Below are 12,119 nucleotides of genomic sequence, written 5' to 3' on the forward strand. Positions count from 1 at the left end.
GGAGAGGAGATCGAGCTGCTGCTGCGCCCACCCGATCTCGCCCGCCATTCCCACCCCCGATGCGATCTCGCCGCCAAACCCTAGCAGCGATCCCGCGCGCCACCAGCAGCACCGCCGCCACCCCGCCGCGGCCGCGGCCCTCGCCGGAGTCCTCCTAGCCCCGGGCGTTGACGCCGACACCTGCCCGCTCCCGCGCGCGATAGACTAGCTGCAGCTCGGCGCTGCTCCTGCTGCTTCGTAGAGCTTCTCCTCCCTGCTCGCCTCGGAGGCGGGGCCGGCGATGGGGGCAGCGGACAAGTGGCTGCTGCCGCTGGTGTCCGTCTCCTTCGTCTCGCTCATGCTCTTCCTCTCGGCGCTCTCGGGCTACTCGGCCTCCTCCGCGCTCTTCGCGCGCCTCCCGCCGCCCTCCTACGTGCGCCGCGGGGCCGCCGCGCCCCCCTCCTTCGCGTACCTGCTCTCGGGCGGCCGCGGCGACGGCCGCAGGCTCCTGCGCCTGCTCCTCGCCGTCTACCACCCCCGGAACCAGTACCTGCTCCACCTCTCCGCGGACGCGCCCGAGTCCGAGCGCCTCGAGCTCGCCGCGGCCGTCGCGCGGGCCGCACCCGCAATCACAGCCTTCGGGAACGTCGACGTCGTCGGCCGCCCCGCCGCCGGCACCCCCATGGGCTCCTCCGGCCTCGCCGCCACGCTCCGCGCCGCCGCCGCCCTGCTCCGGCTCGACGCCGAGTGGGACTGGTTCGTCACGCTCAGCGCCGCCGATTACCCCCTCCTCACCCAGGACGGTAAGATTCCAAATGTCAGTCCTCCCCCAATCTAGCACAATCAGTTTGGGAAGTTTCCTGCGCTCTCCGGATCTAGCAGCACAAATCTGGTTGGTGCCTTGCTTTGGGGATTCGGGAGGCGTTTCTTTCTTCAATTGTCGAGCTGCAGAGGGACATTTTCGGCAGTGCGGTTGAGCTGTTGCTGTAGCCCCCGGAATTAAATCTGTCTTGTGATGCTGCTTTGTTTTAAGTGCTGTTTAATGCTTGCTGTCCCATTATACTTTGTAGACTAATAGGAGTATTGCTGCTGCTGTTAGGTTTGGCTGACTTGTAACAACGGAGTACTTGTTTACAATGTTTTTAGGCACTGGTACGAAAGCTGCCCTTGACAGGAACGTAGTATACCACAACATATATTACTACTAAATATAGTTTGGCATCTTGTTTTCGTCAATTGCTGTGTTCCTGCTTCCTCTTGTCAAGCCCAAACCCACTGAATTACCTATCTCCGTTCTTCTCTTCATATCGAAGCTCATCAAACTTGTTAGCTCTACGCAACACTCTATACTCTAGCTGTAGCTTTGTTTCGGGCATGTAGCAATCACCCGTTTTATACGGAGCATATGACCAAATGCTAATTGACAACATCTAGCTGCATTCATGTTTCATTTATGCTGATTGTCTAGGGGAAGTTGTCTCTAACAAATAAGGGGGTCTTTGGTGAAATTGTATAAATAAGCAGGAATTACAAAAATTGGAGGAAAAAAATATCAGCATTCAGTTGAGAAATGAATCTTGTGTGTTTCCTAATCCCAAAATCCATGAGTTGTGCATGAGGAAACCTTAAATTTTAAGCAAACATGACTGATGGATCGGACAAAAGACACAACAACTTAATTGACTCTTGACTCCTGAGAGTCCCTTCTTGTGTTCCTTCCTTCCTAAGTGGCCACGAGCCCACATCTTCATCTCCAGATTTCCCGCTCTGAAATTCCAAAGTCATTGCGGAAATGCAACAGTCACTAAAAAGTTGAAACTCAACTCATAGATTTCACTACATACTTGGAAGTTATGTGGTCATGTTGCTCTCTCACTCTTATACTTGTTCCCTAGCTTAATTGACTTCTGAGAGTCTCCTTCTCGCGTTCCTTCCTCCCAAAGTGGTCGCATGCCCACGTCTTCGTCTCCAGATTTCCTGCTCTGAAATTCCAAAGTCATTGTGGAAATGCGACAGTCGCTTAAAAGTGAAAATCAGCTCTCATAGATTTCACTACATACTTAGAAGTTATGTGCTGCTGTTGCTCTCTCACTCATATACTTGTTCCCTAGCTTGTCCATAATTTTTCTAGGGTTAGCTTGCTTTAACATAATAATAATCTGGTACTTAGAAGTTATGTGCTGCTGTTGCTCTGACACATAGTACAGTATGTAGACTACGGTCATCCTTGCCTGGACCTCATCATATATTTTGTCTTTCCATATATGATAAATCTCATGTATCATTTCCTGCTGAAAACATGTGTAGCATGCTAGCCCCAACATGCATATGCAATTTTCCGACACTTTGCTCCACTTGTCATATTCTCTCGTTCCTAGGTCCTCATGAACCCACACTATTGATCTCTGTTTGGTTTCATTTGTGTTGCTAAGATGGTTTCAAGAAAAAAACTTACTTATCGTTAGTCTGGAGTTATTTAAGCTTGATGTATACATTTCAGCTTTGCGCATGTGTGAATATGTTTCAACTGATGAAGCTTTATGGTAATTAGTGAAGCTTGGGGGTTTCTTGACTTGTCTGGTATTTATGGTCTTTTATGTTTTCGCTTGCTGCAGACCTGGTTCATGTCTTCTCGTCTGTGCCAAGGCACCTCAACTTCATCGATCACACTAGTGATATTGGATGGAAAGAGTATGTACTATCTGAACTTACTAAGAATTTAGCTGCACTGGTATTAGTTTCACCAATATATTGTTTGCAGGTCTCAGAGAGTGCAACCAGTCATAGTAGATGCTGGGATATACCTGGCTGGCAGGAATCAGTTCTTCCAATCCACAGAGAAACGGGCAACCCCAGATGGTTTCAAATTCTTCACAGGTATTATTATTATTATACCTCTGCTTCCACTTCCCTGGCCTTCCTTTCGAGCAATTATTTTACATCCTTATGTGTACTCCATCTGTGATAGGTTCTCCTTGGGTCATTCTGAATCGGAGGTTTATAGAGTACTGCATTTTCGGATGGGAGAACCTCCCTCGGACCCTTCTCATGTACTTCACGAACGTGATGTTGCCTCTGGAAGGTTATTTCCACTCAGTCGCATGCAACTCGGACTTCCGTAACTTCACGGTGAACAATGACTTGCGGTACGTGGCATGGGACGACCCACCTCAGATGGAACCCCGGTTTCTAAACATTACACATTATGAGGAGATTGTGGAGAGCGGAGTGCCCTTTGCTAGGAAGTTCCGAGAGAAAGAGCATCTGTTGGACAGGATTGATGAGAAAATACTCCAGCGATGGCGTCACAGACCTGTTCCCGGAGCGTGGTGCACAGGCAGGAAGAGGTGGTTCAGCGATCCATGCTCCCAGTGGAGCAACGTCAACATCGTAAGACCCGGCCCCCAAGCCGAGAAGTTCCGCAGATACATGGACCGGATCCTGGAAGAATCCAAGTCAAGCAACAGCTCATGCGCGCAATAGCAGCACTGAACCGCGAGGCTGCATGCACTTTCCGGCAGTCGAGCGCGTCTCATTTTGCACAGATCGAGTGGCTCTCCACGTGTTCAGAACTCCGGCATTTCCGCCTCCCGTGGGAGCATTTTTGCTGCAGCTGGGTTGTGCGCACAGGGCCAAGGTGAGGGGCGTGCCTATTCTTTCAAGATTTTTTGGTGACTCTGATGGCTTCAAGTGCTCACTGCTCCCAGCATTGTTGGAGGCCAGGGAGCTTTCGGTGGGGGATTTTACCTGAGCTTGTAGGGAGTGTAATTAGTAGCGATCAGTCGAACGACCTTGTGAGGATGTTTATAGAACCTTTGGTGGAATTCTTGGTGCTCCCATACGGAATTGAATCGAGAGGCAGGCAAAAAAACATGAAGGGTGGGGAATTTTGTTGGCCTTGTGGTTGTGGATTGGTAGCTGTTGTGGTTTACAGAATGCTCACAGACTCTTTTTACTCCTCTCGAACTGCAGAGGAAGTTCCAAATTTCCCATGCATGATCTATCAACCACATTTGACATTTGGTTTCTCTTTTCCAATCTAATACTGTATGTGTATACATCTAACAAGTACTTCCTCTGTCCCTCCAAAAAAAAAACAAGTACTTCCTCTGTTCCTAAATATAAGCCCTTTTAGAGATTCTATTACGCACTACATATAGAGCAAAATGAGTGAACCTATACTCTAAAATATGTCTATATATATCTGTATGTAGTTCATATTGAAAGGGTAGGGCATTTTGAAGACCGAGTTCTAGCCCTTTATTTGGAAAAATTCAAATTTCAATAATTTCAGTTTCAAAAAAATCTGAAAAAATACACATGCATGCAAGGATGTAAAGTGTATGTGTGAAAAAATTCAGGATAAAATACCTTGAATTGCGAGCTGCATAAAAAGAAAAAAAGTAATGGACTTTGAGGATGAACGGTACATATGCTAAAAAGCCCTAGATTTGTCTTTTTTGTGTAGCTCAAATTTTAATGTATTTCGACCCGAAAATTTCCACACATGTACATCATGTATCTAAGTATATGTGTATTTATTTTCAGAATTTTTTAAAACTGAAAAGTTTGAATTTTGAAATTTTCAAATAAAGATCTTCATGGAGCTCGGTTTTCGTTTGACTATGAATTCTCTAATAAGTCTTATATTTAGAAATGGAGGAAGTAGCAAACTTTAGGACAATTATTACTATGATGTGTACAGTTTTAGAAAGATTGGTTGCTCTGCCTCGTTGGCTCTGTTTAGAATCTGTTTTGGTTTGGTGGGGGTGACAGCCGGATTTGGCAAATCTGGCCTCTTAAACACCCGTAGACACGACTGGGCCTGTCCGCGGACAATGACCGGTCACGCCTCAAATTAGCAACTCTGCATCCGTCTCTCATATTTTATTCCCTAAATCCATACAAAGCATGCAAAAAAATCCTACGTACTATCCTAGCTAGGCTTCGTCGTCGGAGATATCTGGTGCCGGGCCGGCTGGACGGACAGGTAGGAGGCCTCCGACTCATCCTCTTCCTGCTCGACCTCATCCATGTAGGTGAGCATCTCCACCTGCGCCTCCATCTCCTGTCGGCGACAGCGGATGAAATCGAAATGGCCTGCTGCTCCGCCTGTAGATCCTCCTCATCCTTCTCCTCCTCCTTGTCCCCCTGCTCCTTTGGATCCACTACATCCGGAGGTAGCCCCGCAGAGATCCGGGCTTCGTGCCTAGCCCGGATCTGCTCAAGGAGCTCGAGTCGGCGCTCTGGTGTCAGAAAAGGCTCGCTCCTCACCCAACGGCGTGGGGGCATGGCTACTAGGCGGACGGGTGGATTGGAAAGCAACGGCGGGGACGAACGGGAGGAGGAGGAAAATATGTATAGATGATAAGCTTTCGGTGCCGCAGGTCGACTTAAATAGCCCGGAAAAATTTCAAAATGTAGTGCGCATAGAAAATTTCAAAAGTCAAACTCCCCCTACTTTGACTGCATTTATAGAGGACAAATATGTACAACTATAATATTAAGTAAATATCATTAGTTACATCATTAATCATATATTTATATTATATTTATTTGGTATTGTTTCTATTGATACTTTTCTCACTAAACTTGGTCAAAGTAAACAATGTTTGACTTCTATGAAATTTTATGCGCACTACATTTAGGAATAGAGGGAGTAAATGTTTTTTTTTCTTAATATGAGGTATAATTTTTTGTATGTACGTTAAACATATTTCAAGTAGATGATAAATATTTTTTCAAACGCATGTTGAAGGTTTTTTGAATGGTAGGAAATACTTTTCAAAAATCTCTGAGCATTTTTATATTTTCTAAAAAAATTATGAACATATTTTTGAAATGCGTGAACATTTCTTAAAATGTCACGAATATTTTGAATACTATGACACATTTTATAATTACGCAAAATTTTATTGTTTTTTTAAATGGCACAAGCATACTTTTAAAATACATGAACACTTTAATGGTAGATAACATTTGTTCGAATTTATATGGACATTTTTTAACATTATATTAGCAATTTTTTTAAAATATCACGAACATAGTTTTGAAATGCCATGAACTTTTTTTTTGGAATTCTATCAACATTTGTTAAAAGTTGCGCTGACATATTTTTACACTGCATGAACATTTTCTAAATGCTAGATGACCATTTCTAAAATTAAGTAAAATATTTTTCTGTTTACAAAATGGAAATAAAAAAGAAAGAACTAACACATGAACAATACTGGGTCCGCTTACTAAAACCATCCTTGAGGCAACAATGCATCCCATCTCATGTCAAGCAGGACATAGTTGCTCCATAAAAGGGCACTTCCTTTTGGTAACCCATAATCCACTTTTTTTCTTCTGCATATATAGAGTTATTTCCGTATTTTGTCTTGATAACTTTACACCCTAGCTATCTCCCAGGTAACTGATTTCAATTCAGCTTCATTCAAATAAATTATCTGTTCAATACTCTCAATGTCTCACATATCACAATGATTTTTGTATCAATGTCTGGACTTAAAAGATACTCCCTCCGTTCCACAATGTAGTGCACCCGCGCTTCCCGAGATTCAAGTTTGACCATAAATTTAACCAACGAGAACGACTATGGCGGGACCAAAAATTATATCACTGAATTCATATCGAAAATACGAATTCAGTGGTATAAGTTTTGCTCCCGCCGCAGTCAGTCTCGTCGGTTAAATTTATGGTCAAAGTTGAATCTCGGGAAGCACGAGCGCACTACATTGTGGAACGGAGGGAGTACTAAATAATGTAAATCTAACTGGTACCGAATTGGAAAACTGATGCCTATGTGTGGCTTCGTGTTTGCAGGAGGAAGAGGGATAAATGGAAGCAACTTTTTGTAGCACCGAGAATTTTATATATTTTCAGTAATAAGAGAAGATCAAATCAGAAGAGTAAGGAATAAATGAAATTGTAACTATTATTTTGAATGCTTTGAAGACCTTATTTTTTGAAACAATCGTAATTGGTGAGAGGCTCATCTTGGGAGCTTAAGATGAAACTACAGGGAGAAGAAATTGTGCACATCACCAGTACTAATCCAAATGACCAAGACAGTCCATCCAATGGTTGGGTTGGTAGGGATTGACCTGCTCCCTAGTCATGTTCATTTTTAGTTCTCTCAAACGATCATACTAATGTATGTACCACTTGTTTGGCACCTAGGGTTATTCGATCAATCTCCCGTCTTACACCTGTGTATGTTGTAGGGTGATGTACGCTGCATCTTAGCCATTTATCGCATTAACTCGAGTTTTTGGGAGGCCTACAACGTATATGTGAATTAACAACACACCTATCATAATTTAAGGAAATTCATCACATATAGATAAAACAATAAGTGCTCCACCAACTTTAATATGCATGATTTTTTTTGATTATTTTCCTTCATATATAACACTATCTCTTCGGTCGTCATGAGAGTAGATAACATGAGGTTGTTTCGCTTTGTTATAACTTGTCAGCAACACTAGCTTAGTTCACTAATTATGTGCCAATTACATAAACAACAGAGGATAACATGAGCGAAGCCAAAAAATGACAAATGAGAATATTGGCAGGGAATAGGAGGCGTCGGTAACCAAGGTGGAGCAATGACCTCTCTTGCGACGAGGCTGAAAAATAAACATGCGCCTTCTTGCCACGATGAAAGAGACCTCGAATTGCATGGGTGGAAAGCTGAAAATGGTTGCCATTACCGAATTACCTCGTATGTTTCATTACACCATGCACACGAGAGAGCGGCTTGAGAAGGCTTTGGTGTAGCTTTTAGTTTCCTCACAATTAGTGACGCTACTGCTTGGGGAAATCAGGAGAAAAAAGTTTCATATACTTCTTAGAATTGGGTTAATAGCACAAATCGATGATAACTTCCAGGACTAAGATGCACAGAAATTATTATATAGCAGATAATTTTTAATTGCTACTGTAGCCAAATTTATTGCTACCCAACTACTCTAGCCAAGTTATTCTTATTCTTTTCCGTATTTTTCTGTAAATATAAAACATCAGTGAATATACACGCCACACATACTCTCCGACTCTTTCGTTATTTTGTTCAGCCGTCGCCCGCTGTTGTCTTTGTCATCTGCGAGATTCCGTGGTTGGTGCGGTCGTGAAATCCCTTGATGGATGTGCAACCGCCTAACTCCTTCACCGCAAGGTCAGATTCCAAACCCGCCGGACTGAAACCTTCTCGATTTCTTTAGCTGCATGGGGACCTTCCTCGCGCCTTGATGATTAATCAGTGCACTGTGTTGGGATCTTGTGGTGAACGAGAGCCGTCGAATGGTGGGTCAAGGCTAATTTCTTGTAGATACAAGAGTTTTGAAGGGTTTTGGTATAACTTTTAGTTTCATCACATTTGTGTCGTGACCAACCCAAGAAATTAAGCAAGCAACGTTCTTACAATTTGGTTAACAATGCAAATCAATAATAATCTCTATTGTCAAGATGCACACAAAAATCAACGTCCTAAGTAGAATCGAAGTCAGGCAACAGCTCATGCGTGCAATAGCAGCACTGAACTGCGAGGCTGCATGCACTTTCCGACAGTCGACCTCGACCGGCTCCTCTGCGTGCACCAACTTGCTGCCACTACATCTACAATAGCAGAAGGTACGATTTCCCCCCTGTGTTCATGATTTTTTTCATTAGGTGCAGCAAATTTAGAATTTGCTGTCTTTGTGTGTTTCAGAGTCGATTTGATGGGCGATTACAAAGTAGAAATAGATGTTCAATCTTACTTGACAATTGTAGACGACAAAAGAGTGTACACAAGGGGCAAAACATGGGACTTCATGGTCGTTCGGGACTTGTCTGTGGCGCGGATAAAGGAAGTTGTGGAGGAGAAGTTCAAGTGGTCTGCTGATGTTATCTTATTTCGAACCATTATATATCATTGTTGAAATGTTGCTATATTGATGGCCAATGATACAAATTGAGATTATGCTGAATTGATGATGTTTTCATGTCAAATGCTGCTGAAATACTGCCAAAATGCAGCTGAAATGTTATTATATTGATGCTCAACGATGTGAACTTAGATTATGGTGAATTTGTGATGTTTTTATGTCAAAATGCTGCTGGAATTTGTTAAAATGTTGTCGAAATGTTGCTTATTGTTGTTGGATGATGCAAAGTAAGATTTTGTTGAGTTGGTGATGTTTTCATGTCAATTGGCTGTTGAAATGTTGCACTATAGCTGCTTTTTTGTTGCGGAAATGTATGCTTGGGCTGTGAAGAGGTAAGGGTATACAAGTATTTTTTGGATGGTGTTAGTCTCAGTTAGGCACTAGTGGTATATTGGCTAGAGAAAACTAAAAGTAATGCTATATCAGCAAGTTGGTTTTTCATAGTGGTATTTTGGCAAGTTCGGTTTCTCATAGTGGCATTCTGGCTATTGTCTTCTCAGTTTTTATCATCAAAGTAGCACTTCCGTTAATTGTCAAACATTTGCCATTAGTCAAACCGTTGGCAACACATCAGCTTTTTCCTATTCCAAAATTACCCTCCTCCCAACCCTATCGTATCCATCCTCCCGCATCAGTTCGTCTCCAGCCTCCCTGATAACCCACAAGTATAGGGGATCGCAACAGTTTTCGAGGGTAGAGTATTCAACCCAAATTTATTGATTCGACACAAGGGGAGCCAAAGAATATTCTCAAGTATTAGCAGCCGAGTTGTCAATTCAACCACACCTGGAAACTTAATATCTGCAACAAGGTATTTTATAGCAAAGCAATATGATAGTAGTGGTAATGGTAGCAAAAGGTAACGATAGCAAAAGTAATGTTTCTGGTATTTTGTAGTGATTGTAACAATAGCAACAGAGAAGTAAATAAGCGAAGAACAATATATGGAAAGCTCGTAGGCAATGGATCGATGATAGAGAATTATGCCGGATGTGGTTCATCATGTAACAGTTATAACCTAGGGTGACACAGAACTAACTTCAATTCATCAATGTAATGTAGGCATGTATTCCAAATATAGTCATACATGTTTATGAAAAAGAACTTGCATGACATCTTGTATCCTACCCTCCCGTGGCAGCGGGGTCCTAGCGGAAACTAAGGGATATTAAGACCTCCTTTTAATAGAGTACGGGACCAAAGCATTAACACATAGTGAATACATGAACTCCTCAAACTACGATCATCACCGGAAGTGGTCCCGATTATTGTCACTTCGGGGTTGCCGGATCATAACACATAGTAGGTGACTATAGACTTGCAAGATAGGATCAAGAACTCTCATATATTGATGAAAACATAATAGGTTCAGATCTGAAATCATGGCACTCGGGCCCTAGTGACAAGCATTAAGCATAGCAAAGTCATAGAAACATCAATCTCAGAACACAGTGGATACTAGGGATCAAACCCTAACAAAGCTAACTCGATTACATGATAAATCTCATCCAACCCATCACCGTCCAGCAAGCCTACGATGGAATTACTCACGCACGGCGGTGAGCATCATGAAATTGGTGATGGAGGATGGTTGATGATGACGATGGTGACAGATTCCCCTTTCCGGAGCCCCGAACGGACTCTAGATCAGCCCTCCCGAGAGAGTTTAGGGATTGGCAGCGGCTCCGTATCGTAAAACGTGATGAATCTTTATCCCTGATTTTTTTCTCCTCGAAAGTGAATATATAGAGTTGGAGTTGAGGTCGGAGGAGCTCCAGGGGACCCACGAGGTAGGGGCGCGCCCAGGGGGGCAGGCGCGCCCCCACCCTCGTGGCTAGGGTGTGGGCCCCCTGGTCTTGATCTTTTGCCAGTTTTTTTTATTATTTCCAAAAATAGTCTCCGTGAAGTTTCAGGTCATTCCGAGAACTTTTGTTTTTGCACATAAATAACACCATGGCAATTCTGCCGAAAACAACGCCAGTCCGGGTTAGTTCCATTCAAATCATGCAAGTTAGAGTCCAAAACAAGGGCAAAAGTGTTTGGAAAAGTAGATACGACGGAGACGTATCAACTCCCCCAAGCTTAAACCTTTGCTTGTCCTCAAGCAATTCAGTTGACAAACTGAAAGTGATAAAGAAAAAACTTTTACAAACCTCGGTTTGCTCTTGTTGTTGTAAATATGTAAAGCCAGCATTCAAGCTTTCAGCAAAGATTATAAACTAACCATATTCACGATAACGCTTAGGTCTCATGTTTACTCATATCAATGGCATAATCAACTAGCGAGCAATAATAATAAATCTCGGATGACAACACTTTCTCAAAACAATCATAATATGATATAACAAGATGGTATCTCGCTAGCCCTTTCTGAGACCGCAAAACATAAATGCAGAGCACCTTTAAAGATCAAGGACATACTAGACATTGTAATTCATGGTAAAAGAGATCCAGTCAAGTCATACTCAATGTAAACTAATCAGTAATGAATGCAAATGACAGAGGTGCTCTCCAGCGGGTGCTTTTTAATAAGAGGAGGATGACTCGGCATAAAAGTAAATAGATAGGCCCTTCGTAGAGGGAAGCAGGGATTTGCAGAGGTGCCAGAGCTCGGTTTTGAAATAGAGATGAATAATATTTTGAGTGGTATACTTTTATTGTCAACATAACAACCAAGAGATGGCGATATCTTCCATGCTACACACATTATAGGTGGTTCCCAAACAGAATGGTAAAATTTATACTCCCCCTCCACCAACAAGCATCAATCCATGGCTTGCTCGAAACAACGAGTGCCTACAACTAACAACAGTCCCAAGGGGAGTTTTGTTTGCAATTATTTTGATTTGATTTGCATAAAGCATGGGACTGGGCATCCCGGTGACCAGCCATTTTCTCGTGAGTGAGGAGCGGAGTCCACTGCTCTTGATAATAAGCCGCCTAACATGGAAGATACGGACAACCCTAGTTGATACATGAGCTATTCGAGCATACAAAACAGAATATTTGTTTGAAGGTTTAGAGTTTGGCACATACAAATTTACTTAGAACGGCAGGTAGATACCGTATATGTGTAGGTATAATGGACTCATATGGCATAACTTTGGGGTTTATGAAATTGGATGCACAAGCAGCATTCCCGCTTAGTACAAGTGAAGGCTAGCAAAAGACTGGGAAGCGACCAACTAGAGAGCGACTATAGCCATG

The 12,119-nt window shown here is 43.0% G+C and overlaps 1 protein-coding gene across 1 annotated transcript; it reads left to right on the forward strand.

Annotated features, from left to right (window-relative positions):
- The first annotated feature begins 6 nt into the window (after nt 1-6).
- Nucleotides 7-3,998, forward strand: LOC123059865 (beta-glucuronosyltransferase GlcAT14A). Its single transcript, XM_044482396.1, has 4 exons — nt 7-782; nt 2,595-2,670; nt 2,741-2,856; nt 2,948-3,998. Exons 1-4 carry the CDS (start codon nt 281-283, stop codon nt 3,460-3,462), a joined length of 1,209 nt encoding a protein of 402 aa, XP_044338331.1. The 5' UTR covers nt 7-280; the 3' UTR covers nt 3,463-3,998.
- The last annotated feature ends 8,121 nt before the right edge of the window (nt 3,999-12,119 follow it).

The sequence above is a fragment of the Triticum aestivum genome, chromosome 3A (genome assembly GCF_018294505.1).
Source record: "Triticum aestivum cultivar Chinese Spring chromosome 3A, IWGSC CS RefSeq v2.1, whole genome shotgun sequence".
Classification (NCBI taxonomy): domain Eukaryota; kingdom Viridiplantae; phylum Streptophyta; class Magnoliopsida; order Poales; family Poaceae; genus Triticum; species Triticum aestivum.

Excerpts from the sequence above, each read along its gene's own strand:
- LOC123059865 (XM_044482396.1), top strand. The coding sequence starts at position 281 with ATGGGGGCAGCGGACAAGTGGCTGCTGCCGCTGGTGTCCGTCTCCTTC. Across the intron at positions 2,671-2,740 it reads AGTGATATTGGATGGAAAGA|GTCTCAGAGAGTGCAACCAG; the intron begins GTATGTACTATC and ends TATTGTTTGCAG. Across the intron at positions 2,857-2,947 it reads TGGTTTCAAATTCTTCACAG|GTTCTCCTTGGGTCATTCTG; the intron begins GTATTATTATTA and ends CATCTGTGATAG.